Below are 23820 nucleotides of genomic sequence, written 5' to 3'. Positions count from 1 at the left end.
CACCCCCGCAACCCCCCACCACTCCAGCCCCCCCAGCCCGCCCCTGCCCAGAAAAGATGACATTAACCGCAACCACTCCCCGCCTCGTCTCCCGGCTCACGGTGCCGCCCCAACCCTCGTGGCCGTGGCCTCTGACCCGATGCGGCTACCGTCCTGCGTCTCGCAGGGGAGGCGCTCCTCTGTCTCTCGGTCGCTCCCCACTCTTCCAGTTGCTCCTTCTCTCTGCCAGCTCCTCCGTTCTCGCCAGTATTCCACTCCCTCTCCACTGCTGCTCACCCCGCACATGCTTCTCTTAAGCTCAGCCGCTCCACACTCTGTTGCTGCTCTCATCGCCTTGTCTCTCTGTTTGACGCTCTCTCAGCATCTCAGTCTCTCTCCACGGCACTCTGGTACAGCTCTGCTCCACTTGTCTGCCTCCCTCTCCATCGTGCCCCTTGCTCTCCCACCACTTCACTCTCCATCTCCAATCGTCTTCCGCTACTCGCCCCTGATCCAGCCTCGGCTTGTGGCACCGCCCACGGGGCGCCGTGTCGGGTGGGCGGGGGGGGTTTGGGTTGGTGGATCACGGTGCCGGTGAGAGCACGCCAGGATTTGGTATGCACACCTCGGCGGCGTGTTTACGACCGGGAGGCCCCACCCTGCCGTGCCGTTGCTCCGTGACTGATTGCCGGCGCCCGAACGCCTGTCGCAAATTAATGGGAGATCATTTTTAAGCACCAAATTTTAATGAGGCCGCCTGTCTGTCGAATTCATAACTTCCCCTGCGCTGGGCGGGTAATTGTAATTTAATTGTGGTGTTTAGCTCGTCTGTGCAGTTGGGGTATTCCGGGTGCGTTTAATTAAGCTCGTTCTTTTTGCCTACTGCCGCAGTTATTTATTTTATTATTTATTGCCAGGACGACGGCAGCGTCGTGTTCGCCCCAGCGCATTTCTCCGCTCTGGGCCTTGCGCAATCAGCCTCTGATCGCCGCATCTCTTCAATCACTTTGCCGCGTAAAACTCCTCCCCTCCCTGCGCGGGACGGGATTTTTCTGCGCACGTACGCACTCCCGTGCGTGCGTCCAGGCCATATCGCATCCATCCGTGCGGGGTGAAAAAGTCGCCTAAACATCGCCCGGCTTTTGGCTTCTAACCGGCGTAAAAGCATCGGGGGGGGGGGGGGGGCGGGGGAGGGGGCTTCCGTTTGGTCGAAGTGCCCGAGGCTCCTGGAGCAAAACTATGGCTGTCTTACGAGATACACGCATACACATGACATCATCGTCGGCCATGGTCTGTCCACTGTTGGTCAAAGGCCTCCGAGTTGTCGGTGGCGTTCACGTTCTCGCGATGCAGCGGTGTGCCGAGCACCCGCACACGAGCCGGCTTCGTCGCTCCACCTCCGCGGTGGACGTCATTTCCTCCGCCGCATCCCCTCCTCTAGCCGTCACCAGTAGTGGCTTGTCTCCACCGCCGCCCATCATCATCATCCTGTAGCCTATACGCCGTCTCCTGCCCTACGCCCATGCCTTCCTTTCCGTCTCTGCATGTCGTTTGAATTATTCTCCACTTCATGCTGCTTTTGCAAACTTTCAGCCTTTATCAGTATCCGTGTCCTCTTTTTCCATAGTCGCAGCGGGTCATGCCCACTGATTGAGAGAGAGTTTTGTTTTCAGGCAGTTGCTACATTGGGTTTGCATTATGGGGCTGTAAGAAGTTAAACAACAAAGCATCTCTGGCCCTGACCTGAGCTTGAATTTTACCATAACCGTAAACTTTCCCCTTTCCCCAAGCTGCACAGCTTCTCCAACCTTCACCACTCATTTGTATTTTTTTTATCGGACAAATGCCCACTTGCAGGTCAGTGCTGCATTCAACTTGTGCTGCATAGGGACAGTTGCCACTGGAGATGTGATGTAAAGGGTTTTGAATTGCTGAGGCATTTGAAAGGAAGCTCCCGAGAACTGCAAATTCTAATCCTTGCTCCTAATTGAACCGGGTGAGAGTCAACGTGCTCTTGACTTGTGTCACCCGCTGTCATCTCGCCCCTTCGCTACTCCTGTCCCTGACCTCGATGCCTAACCTGTGACCTCTGCCCCCCGACCCCGCCCCCCCCCCAACAGATGCAGCAGGCAGAGCTGGCGCAGATGAGGCAGAGGGACGCCAACCTCACGGCACTCGCCGCCATTGGGCCCCGCAAGAAGCGGAAGATCGACTCTCCGAGCCACGGCTCATCGGGCGAGGTGCGATACCCCCCCCCCCCGCCACCACCACTGACTACCCCCCTCATCTTAAGCCCCGCCTCCGTGCCGTGGCAGTGCTTCTGACCCACCTACCTAACCCCTCCCGGCGTTGTTCCAGTGTGTGCCACCCCGACCCCTGTCCCCACCTGATGCTCGGAGCGGTGCCATTCCCATAACTAACGTGAGTGGTGCAGTGCCGCTCCACGACCCTTCTGTACGATGCCGTCCTCTCTACTCCGACCCGTATGGGCCCGTGCTGCAATAGGTTTGTTCCTGAACTCCCCACCGGACCCCTTCATCCCCGACCCCCATTCCCGTGACTCCAGTGTCTCCGACTCCTGGCCTGGTGCCAACGTGCGCGGTTCCTCTGCCCTCGCGGTGTGCCATTCGTGCCCAAGTCCCCGACCTGCTCTGGTGCAGCGCCAGTCTGCCGGCCCCTCCACACTTGACTCCCACGCCCCTCCACGCCGTGTCCACGTGCGAGCCACTCCTGGCACCAGTGCCACTCGGGAGGATTAATACCGGTTCCCTGAGCGGCACGCATTAAGAGAGTCTTAGGGGGTCCGGGAGTGCCCGAGAGGTTCACGGCGACGCCTGCAGGGAACCCGGTGCAATGGACACTGCGTGCCTGTCTTGCGGCTCTCATTTCGTACCCGGGCCTTCTGCCCCGCACCGCCCGACTCGTTAGAAGTTTCCTTAATGGGAATAAACGAGCTTAAAGTCACCGTCGCGGCGTTGCGCGTGGCGTCGTTCTCGTGGGCATGGGCCGTGCCGAAGAATCGAATTGTGCGGGGGAAGAACGTGGCAGTGACATGGCTCGGTGTCCCACAAGCGATGCTCCCGACGTAATCTCGCACCGACGCCGTGGCGCACGCAGCCCTGCCGGGGTGTGCAACCACACGATAAGAGTCGCTCGCTGGCAGCGACGCCGCGTCTCGCCTGCTCCAGAGAAGGATAATTATTAAAACCTGTTATTCATTCCACGGGCCGCGTAGGCACGCCCGGAGCAGGGCTCTTTGAAAAGCCGGCCCGGAGTATTTAGCCCAGGATAGCGGAGCTCGCTTCTCTCTCTCTCTCTCCTGTGCCCCCATGCTGTGATGTCCCACCCGGGGGGGGGGGGGGTTATGGTTCGTGTTGTTGTTGGGGGGGGGGGCACTCTTTGAAGGCCCTGATTGGTGGCTCCACGTAGCCCCTGGGCCATGACCCCACCCTCCCCCACCCCGGGTTTAACCCCTTCCCACCCTCGGGCGCCGTGGCCGCGTAATCCCTGCCTCATCCCCACCCGGGGACCCCACCCCCTAAGCCTCGCCCTTGAGCATCCGTCTGCCCGTGTGTGTGTGTGTCTATCTACGTGTGTCCGAGTGTGTCTGCCCACATGTCCGTGCGTCTGTTCGCGGTTCTGTGTTTGTCGGTGTGTTTGTTCATCATTTGTCTTTGCTTCCACGTGCGTCACCCGTGTCTGTGCTTTTGTGGCCGTCTGTATATCCACGTGTCCGTTCGTGTGCGTCCACTCTTGTCTCGGCCTTGTTGTCTGTCGGCGTGTCTGTCTGTCTGTACGTGCGCGCGTGTGAGTACACGCGCACGCACGAGCGTAATTGTGCACCGAGCCAGCGCGGTGAGGTGAGCGTCGTGTCCCAGGGCCGCTTCTGCGGGCGCCGCCTTCCCTTGGATGTGACGGTGCTGTGGGGGCTGGCGGCCAAGTGGGGGGGGGGGGGGGGGTGCAGGGGGGCCGAGGGGGCCGGGGGGGGGAAGCGAGGCTTTGTTCTGCGCCCGTTCTGCGAGCACCCTTAATGGTGGCGCCGCGTGATGGCGCACGTGGCCTGGCACCCAGGGCCCAGCCTCCTCCTCCGCGCCCACGGGGGACGCGGGCCTCGCGTGTACACGCACATGTGAGAGCGCATCTGTGACAGCGTGCACACGCACGCGTGCGCGCGCTTGTAACGAACACACATTGGGTAGCATACTGCGCTTTGAAGTAGGTGATCTGAATTCGATTCCCGCTCACGGCCGACACCAGTGACGATTATCTGAACCGGTCCTAGGCCTCCCCTAGGTCGACTCGGCCTCAAATGAGTACCTGGCATTGTGTGTAAATATTGCCGCTGCGGAGACAAAGGTGGCCGGTTGTGGTACTGGCTAACCACCCCCTTGTGAGCTGTTCCGGCCTTCATAGGTGGTCGCTAACAGCACTTGCCCCAACCATTTATGAAAAGTTGTATGGGGAATCTTAGCTTTTGTCTATATGCATGCATGCACGTGTGTATCGGTGTGTGTACATTTGTCCTTGTGCTTCTGTCTCTATCCGTGTGTGCGAGTGTGCGGGTCTGCATTCATGTGCGTTTGTCTTTGTGGGGGTCTTTGCGTCGCCGGCCTTAATAGACACTAACAGCGCTTGCCCCAGCAGGCTTTAGGGGAATCTTTCATTTGTGTTTGCCCATGCATGTGGGTGTCTATGTATTTCCGCGCATGTGTATCTGATGGGTGGAGTGGTGGCACAGTCGTTAACGTACTGCGCTACAAAACTGGTGATGCAAGTTCGATTCCAGGCTGTGGGTAGTGGCGAATATCTTAACTGATCCCGTGCCTCAGTTAGGTCAACTCGGCCTTAAATGAGTACCTGGTTCAGTATATTAACTGACGGCCGGGAGTGGTGCTAGCCACACCATCCCCTCTTGCGCCGTTCCAACACTAATAGGTGCTCGCTAACAGCACTTGCTCCAATAGTCTGTTCAAGGCCACATTGGTGATCCATGTTTTTTATGGGTGCATTCGTCTGTGCGTTTGTGTGCGCGCCTGTACATCTGTCTGTGTGAGAATGTGTGGATGTGCACTCGGATTTCTGCGTCCACGTGAGTGCGTTTGTTCATCTGTGTGCATGCTCGTAAGTGTATGCGTATGTCTGACATCTGTGTGTCGCCTCTACGGCCGTGTGAGTGTCGGTCTATGCGCCTTGTGTGCATGTGTCTGCCTCTGTGCCTATGCGGGTCTGTACATCTGTGCTGCCGTCCTTGTGTCTGCGCATCTCCGCATTTCTCTGTATAATGTTATGATTGAGAGCGAGTGAGCGAGCGGAGGGACGAGGCTGGCCATGGGGCGGCTGGCGGCTGGCAGTGCGGGTTGGTGGTGGGGGGCTGTAGTTTTCCGGGTAAGTTGGAGGGTTTTTTGCGGATGGGCCTGGGCGGGGCGTCGCCGTGGTTACGGGATGCCCCGAGGCGTGCACTGGCCTGCTGCCTGCGTGCGTGCGCGAGCGAGCGAACGAGGGAGCGAGCGAGGGCTGTGTTTCCGTGGGGCGTGCGTCGCCCGCGGCGTCCCGTGTACCCTGGCGTTCGAGACAGTGTGATTGCTGCCCCCTCTCCCCACCGCCCCCCCCTCCTCGCTCCCCACTTCCCACCCTCGAGCCCCCCCCCCACCATCACCGCCCCCGCCGCCGATTCCAGGCATGATTACTGCCCTGCTCCTGGCATCATTCCTCCTTCCTCTCCAAAGATTTCTCTTCTGTTTCAACTTCTGAGGCTTTATATGGGATTTTTTCCCCCTCTTAAATCTTTGCATCACTCCCATTTGCCCCAGAGACAAAATTAATTTTCTTTTTTTTCTTTCTTATAAACCACAGAAAGATATCGGCAGAGTTATTTTTTTTTCTTTTCGCAAATGTTTTTCGCCCGTTCGGTTCGTGTCGGGTTTTTTTTAACGAGCCCTCGAACGAGCTAATTGGAAACGGTGCCGTTGGTGGCCTCCTGCTCGCATCACATCCCCTCCCCACACCTCCCTCCCCTCCACTTCCCCACCGCCCCCCTTCCCCCCCGCGCGTCTCCCAAGGCTGCGGATTTTTGGTGCAAAATGCAAATGAGCGGCTGCCGTGGCGACGTCTCGCGATCCGCGGAGCGGGAGAGCGGTAACCCCCCCCCACCCCCCCCCCCACCCCCCGCGCTTCCCCTCGGCGGGAACTTAGCGCGCTACCCGTGGGCGCGTGCACAGGCCGCCGGGAACGTGCCCATCGTGCCGCGTCCCTCCGTCTCTCCCCGTGGGCAGCATGAACCCTCCCGCACTCTGCCCAGTACGGATTCCAGTAAACAACCACCACTACCACCACTAACTACCAACACGACCACTCACCACCACAGTCATCACCCCCACTACTACCACCAGCAGTACAATCTCTCTTCTTTACTCGAGGAATCTCATCTCTTCAATCCCCTGCCTAACACACACACGCCCAGCGCACAACCCCACTCCCAGCGCACACCCGCCCAGCGCACACCCGTCAAGCCCACTCCTCGCATCACCCCAGGGCACCCCACAGTGTCACAACTGCTCAGCACACATCACATGACCCTCCCCTAGGCAAACCACTCGTCGTAGACGGAGGCTCTGGGCCAGGGGGGTTTGGCTGACGGGAGAGAAGTGGGGGGCCCTGGGTGAGAGGAGGTTTCACTGATGGGAGAGAAGTGGGGGGCTCTGGACTACAGGGGGTTTGGAGAGTAATGGGGGCTCTGTGCTAGAGAGGGGAGAGCTGGGTGGCATCTGGCCTGTGGCAGGACAGGGTCGTGGCGCAGTGGGCAGCGCACGTTTTTTCACGATGATGATGTTTATATATTAAATTCTTTATGGAGAGTTTTAAGACCTCGCGTGTGTGCGTGCGTGTGTGCGTGCGTATATGCGTGTGTGCGTGTATGCACGTGTGTGCGTGTATGCACGTGTGCGTGCACGCACATGTGTGCGTCTGCCGGCGAGCGGCGGTGCCGAGTCGCGCTCGACGGCGCCGGAGACTCGGAGCAAATCAACGCGAGGAGCGTGGGACGTTCAAAATGGTTTAGCTGTGCATATTTACAAGCGCAGTGGGAGTCCTGCTCGGGTTTTTTTTTAATCCATTTTCCTCCCCTCTCGCTCTCACACTCCATTGCTCGCTCGCTCTCGCTCTGTCTCTTCCTCCCAGGCTGCCTCCTTCCATTCCCCCCCGCCCCCACAGCTCCCCCCCCAGAAGCGTCTAATGACCTCGTTAGTTTTGCTCGCGGCGGCGCACGCGTCCCATTCGTTGCGAGCGGCGGTGACGCGCCGACTCCTTGCCGCGGGCTGCCCGCGTGCCCGCCAGCGCCCGCCCGCTCAAGCGCCGCTCTTGCCTCGCCGGCGTTACCCGGGCCGCACCCTCCCTCGCTGCGGCCGCAGCCCTCGGCAGCCGCCGCCGTGGCGCCCCCAACGACAGCCTCCTCCAAATCCCCCCCCACCGCACGCCACCACCCCCCAAACCGTCGCCCACACCCCGAGGTCAGATGACATTGGTCTCTGGCTCTCTGTCCCGAGGTGCGCCCTCCCCACTCAGATCGGCCGCCCCCCCCTACCCCCCCCGACGACCGCCACCTCTCACCTCTGCGCTTTGACCTCGGGCCACGGGGCACTCGGACGCTGTCCCCCACGATCATCCGGGAGGTACACCTCCGGGGGTTGGGGGGGGGTCGAGTTTGGGCCCCTGCACCCCCCGCTCGGCCGCCCCCGGCTAGCCACTCCGCTCCTGGCCTCGCCGCCCCCGTGCCCAAACCAGTATAGCCTCCCCGTACAGTGCGTGTTGTTTAGCGCTCTCCTCCTAGAGGAGCCCCGGGCGCTACAGTCAGCGCCTCCTCCTCCTCCAAGTCGTGGCGAGCCCCCCCCCACCCAAAGACAAAGACGCTCACACACCACGCGGAGTCGCCACGCTTCGTGCGGCAAGAGTGTGGGGGCACCGCCGTGGATGGAGCCCCCCCCCCCGTTTCCCAACGCACGCACCCTCGGGGCCCCCTCGCCCCTTTCCTCTAACCTCCCTCCCCCGGCTGCCCCCCCCCCTCCCCCCGCATGGCTGGGACACTGTAGCCGCGTCGTGGCAAATTAAAGTCATGGGGCAGAGATGCCCCAGGGCGGCCCTGACTAACGTGGCAAGGGAGGGTGCAGACACGGAGGCAGGCGGGCAGGACGGAGGGAGGGATGTGGAAGGGGGGGGTGACGGGGCTAGGTGGGGGGTTGCGGTAGGGAGGGGCCCCCCAGGGCTTGCGGGCCAGGGCGAGGCGAGGCTGTTTGCGGGTCCTTGCGAACCGCTGTGGCTCCACGTGAACTTTCTTCCTCGTGAGCGGGTCCCTGCGAGTCCCCACCGGGCCCACGGGCCCTGAAGGGACTCGCAGGGACCCACGGGGGCCCCCGATGTCTTTCCCGCCGCGAGAGAGGAGTTGCTCACTTGCGGAATGCCGCTCCGCCCCCGTAGGGCTCGGTGGCCGCGGGCAGCTCTGAGGAGCAAAGTGGAGCCGACCTCTTGACCCAGCAGGCAGGCCTAGGTGGGGTTGAGAAGCTCCTGCCTTTTTTCACTTTTCTTATTTTCTGACACCAAAGTAACGTCTCCATATTCTGCCGCGGTCAGGAAGGAGCGATCGGCCATCTCGGTGCTCTGCCGCCGTGCCCAGCAACGGGATCCAAACGTCGTTACGGTCCTGAGAAGGGGAAGAGGGGGGATTGTGTCAGGGGCCAGGCGAAGGTGGCGGTGGGGGGGCGGGGGTTTAGATACGGGGGTCAGAAGGGTTGCAGGAGCCGGCCGTGTGTCCCGTAGCTCCCAGTCTGGGAGGGACGGTGATGATCTGACGGACCGGAGGGTGATGCTCGCACTCCCACCCCGCCCTAACCGCTCACCCCGTTGTCGCCCCCTGCGGCCGTCACTCAGCGTCGAGAGTCTCGTGGTCGGCAAGGCGCAGCATGACCCTGGGCGGCGCTTCGCCGTGCCCTTCGCGGCTCCAGCTGGGCGGGAAATGGAGGCGGAGGGGGGGGCGCTTCCCGTAGGTGCCCTCTACCACCCTCCTGTAAAGTCCGCCCGTCTGCCCAACTTGCCGGCGACCGAGTTGGCTGGTGGCCGAGCGAGCGAGCGGCCAGCCACGCGGTTGAGAGAAGTCACTAAATCACTTGTGTGAGCCGTTAGGCCGGGCGGCGGCATGCGGCACGCGACGTCGCCTGTGACCTCGCCCGTTCATCCTGCCCACGGTCCGGGAGACGGTGGACGGCTTGGAGCAGGGGAATTAATGCCCCCCCCACCCCGCTCCAAAACAAGTTCCCCTGAGACGCACACCTCTGATCCAGCGCTCTTTGGCGGCAAGGATTGTTGAATCGCACAGATGATTTGAGAATTCCCCCAACCCTACTGGGCTGCGGGGTCCAGGACGCGGTTGAAAACGTTGCAGTGCAGCTTCCCCCAGAATCTGAGTCTTGAGACTTCAGGCTTGGTTCAAGACTCGGCGATGTGTTTGTCTCGTGGTTATCATCGTACATTTTTGTCTGCTCCATTAGCACATAAATGCAACATTAGTGGAGAATTCTCATTGAAATAAAAAATAATCTCGTCGCGCATACGGCTCGATGGGGCGTATCGTAGAGTCGGTGCGTTGTTAATGAGCTCACTCTCCTGGATCAGTAAATGATATAAAATGCGTTCCCCTCCCCCCACCACCTCCCAGTGTCCACCTGCAGCATCCACCTCCGCTCAAGCTCGCCGCGGTAGTGCACATTAACCCGGAGTTACGGGTTCGCGACCGGCCCGGGGCCGTGGTCACGCGACGCCCGGGCAGGCGGGTGGACGGGCGGGGGTTGATGTTTGCACCCCAACCCCCCTCCATCAAACCCAGCTTGCGTCCGGGGGCTGTGTCGCGGGATCTCGGGGGGCACGTACAGGGCGTGGTGCGTGGCGGGGCCGGTCCCCCGTGGCTGTGGCTCTGCCCTAACATTAAGGCGCCCGTCAAGTATGCAGCAGTGCAGGTTGCGGTTTGCTAAACCCCAAAAATGACGAACGCCCGCGGCGCTCTCGCTCACGGGCCTGCGGAGGCGTCGGCCGCTGGTGAGAGTCGCTCGTGTGTTCGTCGCTCGTCTGTTCGTCGCTCGCTCGCTCAGCGGTCTGTCCGCTCGCTCGCTCACCCGCCCGCCCGCTCGTGCGTGCGTGCGTGCCTGCTTGGCGTGCGTGCCGTTAGCTGCGAGCGGCCCGACGGCATGTGCTCTCATGCCAGTGTGACACAAATCGAGGGCGCGGAGCGGAGCGCGCTGCTCTTTGTATTTTTTGCGTGTCTGTATGTGTGAGTGTATGTTTGTCTGCGAGACGGTGTGTGTGTGTGGACCCCGCTACAAGATCACCTGCACCCTCTTGAAACATACAGGCTGCCCTGTCTACGACCCATCCTTGGGTTCACCAGGTTGGGTTGTGCAAGAAGCTCAAAGATCGGTGGGCAAGGCTGCTTTGGCTGGGTCATGTAGCTCGCATGGGCAGTCACCATATGCCCAAGCAGCTTCTGTTTGGCCGAATAGAGGGGGCTGATCGGGAACGGCACGGACTAGAGAGGAGATGGGCTAGTCCAATATGAGACGATTTGGATCTGGGCTTGCGCATGACCGGTACGAGCGGTGTTAAGATCGTCATCTGCGCACGAGGCTCACGGTACTGGGAAGTTGGAGGCAGGCGCCTTCCAACAACAATGGAGGGCGGAGGAGCAACGCTCACAACAACGAGCGGAGTGCCAGGCGGCTAAAAGCAGTTGGTGCATCTGCCGGTCATCTAAGTCAACCCATGGCACCTGGGCCTGCCCTCTGATCTCTTACCAGCCAGCCTTCTACACTTCACGTGGTGTCAATGAGTGTGGCACTTCTGTTGTGAGACATCCCCGTCACTTCGTGGCGAATGGCGGCTGTCCCTTTTGTGTGTGGGTAGCGGGTGTGCTGGTGGAATAGTTGACTTCCACGTAAGTGACGCATTAGGCCCCAAACTCCCTGCTAGTTGGACGAGTGTATTATGGGACGAGTGTATTATGGGACGACCTCTGTGAGGTGACACCTGAGTCTCGAGTGGTGATGGATGAAGCGAACACAGCAGGCTGCCGACCTTGTCACTCGGTGTTCCTCACCTCACGTGTCCCCTCTCCTCCTCCTCCTGCACTTCATCTCTCCTCCGCCTCCTCGTCTCCCCGACCCAACCTCCCCCCTCCCCTCCACTGCTCCTCTTTCCCATTCCGCCTCGTCCCCGCTGCCCGCTCCGCTCCCTCGCGCTCCCCCCATCGTCCTCCTGTCCCCCACCTCAGGGCGGAGCGGCGTCCGGCGCGGCGACGGCCGCCGCGTCCTCCTCCTCGTCCGCCGCCTCGTCGTCGTCGTCGTCGTCGCTGTCCCAGGCGGGGGGGGCGGCGGGGGCCGGTCAGGGGCCATCGGGCGCCGGCGGGGCAAGCGGGACGCCGGCGCCGAGGCCGTTCTCGCGACAGAGAATCACCCGCGTCAACCTCAGGGACCTCGTCTTCTACCTGGAGCAGGAGCGCGAGGGCAGCCACTCGCTGCTGCTCTTCCAGGCGCTGTTCAAGTGACCCCCACCCTCGCCGCTGCCCCCCTCGCCCGCCCTCCCTCTCTCCCTCCCACGTGCCCGGCCCTCCCCAGGCGCGAGACGGCGCCCACCCCGACGACACGGCCCATTCTCTACGCCGGTGCCGCCAATGCCGTGGTGGCGGCGGCGGCGGCGGCGGTGGTGCCGGTGAGGGGAAGATGGAGGAGGAGAGAGAATCATGGAGTCTGTCCTTGTAGCTGGGATGGTGCTAATGGAGGGGGGGTGGCTCAGTGGGACCCCTCTTTTGCCTTCCCCCCCCCCACTTGCTTTGCTGGGGAGCGGGCGGTGGTGGAGGGGGGGGGAGCTGTTGGAAGAAGCGTTGTGCGGAGAGTCTCGTGCGCGTGGTGAGAGTGAATGTACGCGCGTGGTGAGAGTGAATGGTGAGAGTGAATATACGCACGTGGTGAGTGAATGGTGAGAGTGAATGTACGCACGTGGTGAGTGAATGGTGAGAGTGAATGTACGCACGTGGTGAGTGAATGGTGAGAGTGAATGTACGCACGTGGTGAGTGAATGTACGTGGTGAGAGTGAATGGTGAGAGAGAGTACGCGCATGGTGAGTGTACACACGTGCGTGTGCCTGATTTTTCCTTGTTTATTTATCAGTCCCACACCCCCCCCCCTTGCTGTTGTGATGTTTCTCTCCCATGCCCCCCCGCCCCCCACCCAAATTCCCTTCCTCGGCCCCCCCCCCACTGGCCAAGAATAATGATGATGATGACTTCTGGGGGAGAGTGGGGGACAGAGGAGGGAGCTCCTTCATGTCACCACCATCCCCACAATTACCGTCATCACCACCACTACCATTCCCACAATCACCACCACCATCCCCAGAATCACTGTCATAACCACCATCCCCACAATCACCGTCATCACCCCCACCATCCCCACAATCACCACCACCATCCCCACAATCACCGTCACCACCACCACCATCCCCACAATCACCACCACTATCCCCACAATCACCGTCATCAAAATTGCCATCACCACCATCGTCACCATCGTCACACCACAATCATCGCCATTAACATCCCCGCTATCGTTACCACCACCGTCGTCGTCACCACCATCCCCACAGCAGCCGTCATCGCCACCACCGTCCTCGGTATTGTCCGTGATGTTGGCACGGTGTGCGTCTCGCCTCCGCACGGAAGGAACCCATCTCTCAAGCCAATCCCAGCGAAATTTCTACGACGAAAAAATTGTTTGCACTGCGCAATGCTCGGGCATCTCTCTCACGACTCCTGCTGCATCTCCGCGAGCGTGGACCGCGCCGGCTCCAGTCTCTCACGGACGACGACGAAGGGCGAGCGGGCAAACGAGCGGGCGAGCGGGCGCCCCACGGCTCTCCCACCTCCCCTGTACATAGTTTTACGCGCTCTTTTTTGGACAGAAAACAAAAAGATAGAATATACGTTGTCACACCTTTGAGAATTGTGTTCATATTTTTGGTAATAAATAATGGATCCGAGGTTTTTGGACGTGGCTGCGAAGTCGTGGTGGAGCGTGCGTGCGAAGTCACGATTATCTGAACCGGTCCTCGGCCTCCCATAGGTCGACTTGGCCTCAAATGAGTGACTGGTGCGGTGTGTAAAATAAACATCGCCACTGGAGAGACAAAGGCGGTCGGGTGTGGTGTTGGCCACCCCTTCGTGTACCTTGCCGGCCTTCATCGGTGCCCACTAACAGCACTTGCCCCAACAGTCTGTTGAGGCTATGCGGGGGATCTTTGTGTGTGGCCATGATTCACGTGCTCGCTGCGCCATCCTCGCTTCAATCGCAGTCTTTTGCCGACAGTGGCGCGTCACGCATCTTATATTGTGAGTATATTGGGGGCGGTGATGCATCCTGCCATTCGTCTCGTGTCGGCAGCGCAGTCTTCCACGCTTGAAGTTGCTGGGCAGCCAATGACGGCCCTTGATGGGGGTGTGTGTCACTGAGAGGTGCTCTCTTACAGCCCTTACCCCCAACAGTCTGTCAAGGGGGGTGGGGTCCTTTGTCTTGTGACGGGTTGGCACTGCGCCTCGCCCCCACGCCCCTGCCCGTCCAGGAACACGCTGCCTGGTTGCCCGCCTCTCCCCAGGAACACGCAGTGCGACGCGCCAGGGTTTACAGCTGCTTTTCTTTATTGTTTATTATTATTATTATACACAAAAGTACGAACTTCATCGACCACCAGGACATCACAACAACGCCGAGGTGACAACTCTATCAAGTGACATGCTTGTGCCACGTGTTCAGGTGTCACGTGTTGAGATATCACACCAGTCACGTGTTCAGGCATGCCCCGTTTAGAAATCAAACACCTGTCACGTGTTTAGATGTCACACCTGTGTCACGTTCAGGTGTCACTCCTGTTACCTGTTAAGGTGTCACACCTGTGTCACGTGGTGTCACACCTGTGTCACGTGTCGAGGTGTCACACCTGTGTCACGTGTCGAGGTGTCACACCTGTGTCACGAGGTGTCACACCTGTGTCACGTGGTGTCACACCTGTGTCACGTGGTGTCACACCTGTGTCACGTGGTGTCACACCTGTGTCACGTGGTGTCACACCTGTGTCACGTGTCAAGGTGTCAACCATCGCACCACATCGATCCCCGCCTCCCACGTCCCGCCACCCGGACTCCCGCCTCTGCCTCCTGCGGGGGCTTCAGAGTGGCCGTGGGGTCGCGAGGACTGAAGTCATCATCGTTATCAACCTCATCGCCATCGTTTATATAAATACAACATCGCGCCCGTCCATCGATCGAGGAGGGGAGGGAGAAGGGGGGGGGAGGGAGTCGGCATGGCGACTTGCTTTGAACTCTTGACCCCAGGGATGGGATCGACTTTTTGAAATGAGCGGCTCGCAGACACACGTGTACACACACAGATAAAGATCCCCCATGCAGCCTTTAACAGACTGTCAGGGCAAGAGCTGTTAGCGAGCACCGACGAAGGCCAGCACGGCACACGAGGGGGTGGGTGGCCAGCACCACGCCCGGCCGCCTTTGTCTCCCTAGTGGCGATGTTTACACCACACCAGGTACTCATTTGAGACGAGCCGACCGAGGGGAGGCCCAAGACCGACTGATATCGTCAGCGGTGTTGTCCGCGAGCGAGAATCGTACTCGGGTCGTCGGGTTCGTAGCTGAGCGCGCGACCCGCTCCCCACTCGCGCGGGCCACGTGCCAGGTGGTGCACGCACCTGGGCCACGTCTCGCTGGGCCACGTCTCGCTGGGCCACGTCTCGCTGGGCCACGTCTCGCTGGGCCATGGCCCCCGTGAGTGAACACGGCCAGTGGCAGTGACGCACTGGAGGGAGAGGGCGGGCGGGAGACCCCGGGAGAAGAGGGCGTCCACGCGTGCGGCCTTCTGCACGCTCCTCTCCCCTTGTGCGCTGGGGGGGGGGGTTTCTCCGCGATTAAAAATACTCAGAAAATAAAGACGGGGGGCTGCGGCGGCGGCGACGACGACGACAAGAGGAGGGGGAGTTGGTTAAAATTCCCAAAGTAGCGGGACTGTCGAGAAAACGAGCCTTGAGACTCGGCAAAGCGGTCCTGGGTCACTCGGACTCGGTGTGGAGTCGCGCGCAAAGCTTCTGCAGTGGGGTGGGTGGCGAGGGTTGCGGGGGGGGGTGCTGGCGAGGCACGGGAGGGAACGGGGGGGGGTGCAAGAGGAGACGGGGAAACAGGGAGACATTGAGGCAGAAAGGGAACACCGGGAGACACGGAGGCATTGGGGGCAGAGGGAGACGGAGGGAGACACGAGACTCGCGGAGGAGTGCGAAGTTTAAAAAGAACGAGAGATTTGTGAGTTTGCTTTGCCTCTCCCTCTGTTCCTCTCTCTCCCTCCTCGTCTGTCTCCGACTCTACGTTCTCTCTGTCTGTCTCTCCGTCTCCCTCTGAAACAACATGCTCACATCCTGAGCTCTGACCGAGCATGGAGCGCACAAGCGGTGCATCACCACCACCACCCAGCTCATCAATCATCATCATCACCGCGATCAGCAGCTTCTCTCGTTAAACTCTTCATGGCATTATCACAGCCACCAATAGCGACGCTCGTAAACTTCTTCACTTCTTCATCTTCCACGGCCGTCGTCATCATCTTCGCCAGCACCATCATCACGACCCTCGCATCCCACCATCATTGTCAGCACTGAGTCTCATCCCCATCTTCTTGATCTCATCACCCTTCACCACCACCACCACATCATCTTCCACAATCCCCGTGCCCTCCCCTTCCCCCCCCCCCCTACCGTCTCCTCTACCCCCACCCTTCCCCCACCGCCCCCCCCCTGCTCCCCACAGCTCTCCCAGTCCAGGGGTTTCCTCCTCGATGTCGACGCGTCCCCCACGAACCTCATCAGCCCCCCCCCCCCGCCCATCCCGCTCAGTCCAGGGGCTCCTCCTTGATGCGGATGACGGCGGTGTGCTGCTGGGGGGCGCGCCGCACCTCGCGGCGCATCAGGTACTCGCTGAACTGGGACGAGTCGATGCCTCCGCCGCTGGAGCCGACCACGGAGAAGCCGCGGTGCAGCAGCCTCTCCAGCACCTGCCACGGGGGGGGGGGGCACCATGGACGGTGACTCACCGCTGAGGAGGAGACCGGAACGTCATCGCCACAACCTCCTCCTCCTGGCTCTGACGTCCCTCCTCGAAGACAACCTCTCCTCACACACCCCTCACCCCCTCACTTCTCACCCCTCACACCCATCACCCCTCACCCTTCACCCCCCAGCCCCGAGCGGGCGAGCGAGTCGTCACCTGCACGGAGTTGAGGCGGCAGTAGCCGTTGAGAGGGAAGCGGATGACGTGCGTGGAGTCGTGGTTCCAGCCGGCGTTGGCGCTGTTGCAGATGGCGTTGCCGATCTCGGGGAAGGTGTCGGCGATGAGCGCCTTGTCGCCGCTCACCGTGATGCGCTCGCCCAGCTCGGGCGTCACCCTCACCACGAGGCAGTCGCACGGGCGGCTCACCTTGGCCAGCTCGCGCTCCTGCCGCCACCGCTCCAGCTCCTTGACCAGCGGCGCCACCTGGAAGTAGCGCGCCTCCTCGTACAGCAGGCTGAAGTCCTGCGGGGCGGGGAGGGCACGCGCAAGAGCGGGGTTAGTGGACCACGCGGGGATTGAGCCGACGACGACGTAGGACGGTGGCTCGCAAACTCTCCGGATCCGCGGGGGTCGCTGCCGGCCCCTCAACTTTGGCGCTTTGTGACGATCGCCCACGGCAGCCGCCGGCACCGCCGGCTGCGGCGGGCGCCGACGAGCAACGGCGGCTACCCTGGCGGGGAGGAGGAGCGTGGAGAGCACCACGGCCTGACCTCGGCGGAGGCCTCGAACTCCTCCGGATCTGCCCACCGCCCCCCCCACCCCAACTTTAACCTCGCGACCGGGATGGGTGGATCGCGTGGGGATGAGGCGCCGCGCCGGACGGAGCCGGTTTCCGTCGGTCCTCGCCGCGGCTCCGCGCCGTGACCCAAATCGCGGTGTTAGGCACCGCACGTGCCTGATGATGCAATCTGCTCCCTTTTGCTGCTACCGCCGAGGGCAGGCAGGGACCCCCGCCGCCACCCCTAACGTCGCGATCCGGCAGAGCGTGACCTCGAGTGCGCGGGGTCAAAGGGTGAGAGAAGCCAGGGGGGAGAGGTAAGGGGTGAACCCTTCCTGCCCTCCTGCCCTCCTCCCCCCACCATCAGCCGGGCTCTGCACCTTGAAGTCCTCGGGCAGCAGCAGCTTGGCGGTGCGCAGGAAGCTGAGGATGAAGCGGAACATCTCCCCGTCGCGGTCGATGAAGTAGTGCTGCTTGAGGCTGTCCAGCACGATCGGCTCTGTGCCGTCAAACAGCCGCCCGATCCTGCGGGATTGGGGGAGGGGGTGGGGGCACATGGCGAGCAGAGGTCAAGGTATGGGACCGGGGCATGAGGGAAATTGGCACCAAGGGAACGGGCCTCGTGGGGATTGGGGATCAGAGGCTGGGTAACTTGATCAGGAATGTGGACTCGGGACCCAGGAATGGGGACCGGGGGATGGAGACCAAGAAAGGACCAGGTCCCTCTGCAGCGCCGCATCTGTCTGCACGTGTTCATGTGCCGGTGTCGATGATGGCGATGCTCCTGATGGCGACGATCGCGATGATTTTTCTGCTGCCGATTTCAATGCTGCTGCTGCTGCCGCCAATGATGATTGTGCCGCCAATGATGATTGTGCCGCCGCCGCCGCCACTCACCGGCTGTCGTTGTACTTGGTGAGCGTGGCGAGGCTGCTGGTGTACATGTGCCCGCCCACGTCGATGTGCACGGGGGCGTTGGACTTGGTGAGCTGAGCGGGCGCCGGGATGCCCTGCGAGTTGAGCGGCGACGCCGGGGAGCGCGGCAGCGTGGGGCGCGACATCGCGGGGGGTCTCTGCTGCTCGCGGGGGGGGGCCACGGGGGGGCGGCGGGCGGGGAGGGGAATGGAGGGGGGGGGGGATGAGACACGGGGAGTCGCATGGGAGACACGGGGAGATGGGGGGGGGAGATGGGGAAATGGGGGGGGGTGAGACGGGGAGACACGGAAACGCATTCAGGGAGGGGACACAGGGCGAACACATTCATACCCCATACTCATTTAAAGTCTGAGCTAACCTAAAGGAGGCCCAGCCCATATCACGACACCACGTGTCACCGTTCAGCCACCGTGGAGCCTTGACACCGTCAGTGTGTGCGCCGTGTGCATCACAGCAGTGAGTGAACACGCAGGAGGGCAACACCCATCACCTAGCAACACAACCCTTACCAACACCCATCACCTAGCAACAAACATCCCTTACCAACACCCATCACCTAGCAACACACATCCCTTACCAACACCCATCACCTAGCAACACACATCCCTTACCAACACCCATCACCTAGCAACAAACATCCCTTACCAACACCCATCACCTAGCAACACACATCCCTTACCAACACCCATCACCTAGCAACAAACATCTATTACCAACACCCATCACCTAGCAACACACATCCCTTACCAACACCCATCACCTAGCAACACACATCCCTTACCAACACCCATCACCTAGCAACACACAGCTAGCAACATACATCGTCATGCAACACACATCTCCAACTCGCGACACGCGGCAACCCGCGTCACCGCCAGGGATGAGCGCGACCGCTCGAGCGAGCGACTCAACTCGCCGGGCCACCACGTGGGTGCCACGCGGTGTCCGGCTACATCAGCCCACGTGGGTCGGCAGGTGCAGGTGAGAGTCACGTGATGCGATCTTCACCCCCACCCGCCCCCACCCGGGCTCTCCCCCTGCCACCCGACACGACCACGTGGCCCGCTCGCACCTGCTGAGGATGCCGCTGTTGAACCACGTGGTGGATGAGAGGCCGAGTAATGGGGGAGGGGTGGCGACTCGCGAGGGATTTGGTGGGGGGGGCTCAGGAGAGGGGGGGGCAGTGGTGAATTTGCCACGGAACTCCGGGTCGCTGTGGTAACACCTGGAGGAGGTGGCACGTGACTGGCAGTGGTTGTTGTGGCCACGTCCATAGCGAGAAGAGTTCTGGATGCGGACACCCCCCCCCCGCGCTCTTTGGGAGACGAGGGGCGGGGGGGGCTGGACCCTCTGTGGGTGGGGGGGGGGGGTGGAGGCTGGGGGCCATCGTCGCATTATCCCGGGGGCTGAGTTGACCCCGGGGAGGGGGGTGAATCGCCGGGGTCACGCGTCGCCTGCCCGCTCCCCCATCCCGGAGCCAAGCCGCCGCGAGGAAACAGCTGGCGCCGAGAGAGGGGTCCGGGTCGTCCGCCGTGGAGCTATCCACGGCTAACCAGGCTTGGGGATGTTTTCATCCAGCAGTGGGTAGATCGTGGCTAACTATGGTGCATACAGATTATACACATACTGCACGCACACACTGTCTTATTATACTACGCATCGTATCCATGCACAACGGTGAGTATGGAGGGGTTGACTCGGCTCATCATCTCTCCTCCGGGTCGATAAAGAAGCGATATCATGTGGTTAAGTCAACGATGGCTGCCCTATGGATCGATAAGCCTCGTCCCCGCCACAGGAATGTGGCATTTACACTCCTGGCTGTAGATGAGCACTGCAGTGTCCGCAACACACGGCGGGCGACTTTGGAACTCGACATCGGAACCTCATGGCGGGACCCCGGGGTCCCTAATAAACGGTCAAAATCGTAATCGTTTAATTTATTTTTGGCGACTCCGTCCCAACTCGCACGTAAACGCCGCGACCCGCCAGAAATCAATCATCTCGCTCTTCACCAAGCACCCGTCGTTGCCAAAATTGCCGTAGTCATAAACAAAACTTGGAAACTTTGATGAGTGCAACGTGCAGAGCTCGTCGAGAGGAATAGATTGCTGCGTCGTTCGCCTTCAACAGACATGAAATGACGTCGCAACGCAGTTTATTCGAAAGCCGGGGGCCTCATGGGACCCTGGGGTCCCGCCGTGAGGTTCAGTTTCGGAGATTTTTCCGCGTTTCGGGCCACGCCACGTGCCTTCGTGCTAATGCCGCTGTGACGTCACCGGCGCCGCGTGCCACCGATTTTGGCGGGAAAATTACGGGCGGCCGTGACGTCACAGTATCCCCCGATCGTCCGAAATGTTGCATCGGGGCCATCGGTTTTCGGATTTCGTCCGAATATGGGGAACGCGTCCGGAATACACACAACACACACTGACACACACACACGACACACACACTGACACACGCACACACGACACACACACACACTGAGACACACACACACTGACACACACACACACTGACACACACACACTGACACACACACTGACACACACACACACTGACGCACACACACACTGACGCACACACACACGACACACACACATTGAGACACACACACGACACACACACGACACACACTGACACTGACACACACACACTGACACACACTGACGCACACACACACTGACGCACACACACACGACACACACACATTGAGACACACACACACACTGACACACACACACGACACACACACACGACACGCACACGACACACACGGTACTACAAGTGTGCCACACTTACACACATTAAACCGTGATGGACATACGGGGCACATACACACGACACATCCACACCGTGTTCTACACCGCACAGCGTGCAATGTATGACACAGTGCTACGTTACACGCATACACTGCGTGTAGCGCATTACGCGCATCCATCATCATCCACACGGCGTACCACGCACACAGAGTACGACGAACTCGCCGTGTCGACACGGGGGGACATGACACCTCGCTCGGCCACGTGTGAGGGTGATTGCGATGCTGAGCCACACGAAACAGACTCGTACACACGCACGTACACACGCACGTACACACACGCGTACACACACGCGTACACACACGTGTACACGCACACACACGTACACACACGTGTACACACACGTGCACAAAGATCCCCCGTATAGCCTTAGCAGACTGCAGGGGCAAGTGCTGTTAGCGAGCACCTATGAAGGCCGGAACGGTACACGAGGGGCTGGGTGGCCAGCACCACGCCCGACCTTCCTTTGTCTCCCCAGTGGAGATGTTTACACACTGCACCAGGTACTCATTTCAGGCTGAGTCGACCTAGGGGAGGCCCAGGATCGGTTCAGATAATCGTCACTGTTGTTGGCCGTGAGCGGGAATCGAACCCGGGTCGCCAGGTTCATAGCGCAGCGTGCTAACCGCGACACGTACACACACGTGTACACTCAGACACACGTACACACACACGTACACGTACACACACGTGTACACACGCACATACACACATGTGTACACACACACAGAGACTCGCGGCATGTAATCCGCACTCTCCACGCACAGTGCACGAGACGTGTTGCACAAAGATCCCCCGTGTAGCCTTGACAGACTGTTGGGGGACACCGATAAAGGCCGGCACGGCACACGAGGGGGGGGGGGTAGCACCACGCCAGACCGCCTTTGTCTCCCCAGTGGCGATGTTTACACACCGCACCAGGTACTCATTTGAGGCTGAGTCGACCTAGGGGAGGAACAGGACCGGTTCAGATAATCGTCACTGGGTGTTGGTGGCCGCGAGCGGGAATAGAATTCGAGTCGCCGGGTTTGAAGCGCAGCGTAGCGATAAGCACGTGCGCACACACACACACGTACACACACGTACACACACGTACACACACGCACACGTACCCACACACGTACCCACACACGCACACACACACGTATACACACACACACGTACACACACACACGTACACACACACGCAGGCACACGTATACACAGACACGTACACACACGATCACACACACGTACACACACACGCACACGTGCACACGTACACACGTACACACACACACGTACACACACACGCACACACACACACGTGTACACACACGCACAGACCCTCACGCACTCGAGGCCTCACAGCATCACGAGGGGTCACGATGACCCCCGCGCCCCCCGTGACCCCCCGACCCCGGTGCCCGACACGACCACCCGGACCCGGGCTGCGGCACCCCCCCCCGCCCCCCCCTCTCCCCGCTCCCCGCTCCCCGTGTCGCTCTCCTCACGACCCAATCTCCCCATTCATCCCCCAGGTCTCCCCCCCCCATCTCCACGTGAACTCCTCTCTCTCTCTCTCGCCTCTCACCTCGTCCCTCTCCGTGCTTCTCCTCTTCTCCCCCCTCTGATCTCCCCGCGTCTCCCCGCTCCTCACCTTCATGTCACCGGGGCGTCGTCTCCGTGGGGGCGAGGGTGGTGAGGGTGGTGAGGGTGAGGGGTGGTGAGGGTGAGGGGTGGTGAGGGGTGGTGAGGGTGAGGGGTGGTGAGGGTGAGGGGTGGTGAGGGGTGGTGAGGGTGAGGGGTGGTGAGGGTGAGGGGTGGTGAGGGGTGGTGAGGGGTGGTGAGGGTGAGGGGTGGTGAGGGTGAGGGGTGGTGAGGGTGAGGGGTGGTGAAGGGTGGTGAGGGTGAGGGGTGGTGAGGGTGAGGGGTGGTGAGGGTGAGGGGTGGTGAGGGTGAGGGGTGGTGAGGGTGAGGGGTGGTGAGGGCGAGGTGTGGTGAGGTATGGTGAGGGGTGGTGAGGGTGAGGGGTGGTGAGGCTGGTGAGGGTGGTGAGGGGTGGTGAGGGTGGTGAGGGCGAGGGGTGGTGAGGGCGAGGGTGGTGAGGGCGAGGGGTGGTGAGGGTGAGGGGTGGTGAGGCTGGTGAGGGGTGGTGAGGGTGGTGAGGGGTGGTGAGGGTGGTGAGGGCGAGGGGTGGTGAGAGCGGGACTCTCTCGTGGTGCGCACTCCGCGCACTCTCCGTTCCACTCTTCCTCTCCCTGGCCCCTGCTCTCCTCTCCGCTCTCCTCTCCGCTCCCCTCCTCCTCCTCTCTCCCCTCCGCCCTCCCCTCGCCTCTCTCTGCTGCCTCTGCCGAGCGCTCTCGGCTGAAGGGGCCGAGCCAGGGACGCGGGCGGCGGGGAGCCGAAGGGGAGGCACGGGGGACCGAGCGGAGAAGACAGCGAGACAGCAGGGGGAGCAGGGGGAGCAGGAGGGAGCGGGGGGAGCGGAGGGAGCGGGGGGAGCAGCGGGGGGAGCCGAGGGGGAGCGGGGGGAGCAGGAGGGAGCGAGGGGAGCGGGGGGGATCAAGGGGAGCCGAGGGGGAGCAGGGGGGCCCCGTGCGCTTGAGGGAGCCGCGAGCGAGGAGCGCGACTCTCGGCTCCCGATTCTCGTCCGCGGGCGCCGCGACGCGCGCACCGCTCCTCCCTCTCGACACAGCCGCCGCTGCCCCGGCTGCTGCTGCCACAGCCGCTGCCCCGGCTGCTGCTGCCCTCTCCCTCGCCGCTGCCCTTACCTGGAACATGCGGTTCTCTCGCCCCTGGCCGCGCTCTCTCCGCTCTCCTCCTCCTCGCTGCTGCTGCTGCTGCGACTGCCGGCGCGGAGAGGCGCGCAGCCCCGCCAGGAATTTGCGCCGCAAGGCGGAGGCCGCCTCGGGCGCGGGGAGGCAGGGATGGCGGTGGGGGCGGGGAGGGCGGCGAGGGGAGGAGGAGGAGGAGGCTGAGGGAGGGAGGGAGGCTGCGGGGGAGCCGAGGGGGAGTCGAGGCTGCGGTTCGCGCAGCCCCCCGCGCCCCCCCCCGCCTCATTCAAAGTGGCCCGGGGCGCATCGCGCGGGACGGGAGGGAGGGGGGCGGGGGGATGGCTGGAGGGGGGGTGTAAGGGGGATGGAGGATGGATGAAGGGAGGATGGCTGTAGGGGGGGTTGATGGA

At 61.5% G+C, this 23820-nt stretch overlaps 2 protein-coding genes across 4 annotated transcripts in view; one reads left to right on the top strand and one right to left on the bottom strand.

Moving 5' to 3' along the window:
* Positions 1-13192, top strand: part of TAF4 (TATA-box binding protein associated factor 4) — a 36566-nt gene extending 23374 nt beyond the window's left edge. The window contains exons 15-16 of one of the 2 annotated variants that reach the window (XM_078879500.1): positions 2100-2219; positions 11288-13192. In XM_078879500.1, coding sequence (XP_078735626.1) covers positions 2100-2219; positions 11288-11560 — 393 coding nt within the window. In that variant the 3' untranslated portion in view covers positions 11561-13192. Of the gene's footprint in view, positions 1-2099; positions 2220-6197; positions 6662-11287 lie in introns of those variants that run through there. The other variant, XM_078879499.1, reaches the window with a different exon arrangement.
* Positions 13193-15865: 2673 nt separating this feature from the next.
* KCTD1 (potassium channel tetramerization domain containing 1) lies at positions 15866-23580 on the bottom strand. 2 transcript variants are annotated; one of them, XM_078879497.1, is made up of 5 exons: positions 22228-22335; positions 17791-17969; positions 17274-17418; positions 16332-16637; positions 15866-16119 (listed from the first exon to the last, which is right to left on the bottom strand). In XM_078879497.1, exons 1-5 carry the CDS (start codon positions 22297-22299, stop codon positions 15958-15960), a joined length of 864 nt encoding a protein of 287 aa, XP_078735623.1. In that variant the 5' UTR covers positions 22300-22335; the 3' UTR covers positions 15866-15957. The 2 variants fall into 2 exon arrangements, with proteins under 2 accessions (XP_078735623.1, XP_078735624.1); XM_078879498.1 differs by lacking the exon at positions 22228-22335 and adding an exon at positions 23408-23580 and having other exon boundaries at positions 15867-16119.
* Positions 23581-23820: the final 240 nt, after the last annotated feature.

The sequence above is a fragment of the Lampetra fluviatilis genome, chromosome 54, assembly GCF_964198595.1.
Source record: "Lampetra fluviatilis chromosome 54, kcLamFluv1.1, whole genome shotgun sequence".
NCBI lineage: Eukaryota > Metazoa > Chordata > Hyperoartia > Petromyzontiformes > Petromyzontidae > Lampetra > Lampetra fluviatilis.
This window is presented reverse-complemented; position numbering and strand designations above follow the sequence as displayed.

Bases quoted from the DNA above. Each gene is read 5' to 3' on its own strand.
- KCTD1 (XM_078879497.1), bottom strand. From the start codon at position 22,299: ATGAAGGTGAGGAGCGGGGAGACGCGGGGAGATCAGAGGGGGGAGAAG. The intron at 16,638-17,273 runs GTGCAGAGCCCG...CCCGCCCCGCAG, and splicing joins TGCTGCCCGAGGACTTCAAG to GACTTCAGCCTGCTGTACGA. The intron at 16,120-16,331 runs GTGACGACTCGC...CCCCCGTGGCAG, and splicing joins GCCGCCTCAACTCCGTGCAG to GTGCTGGAGAGGCTGCTGCA.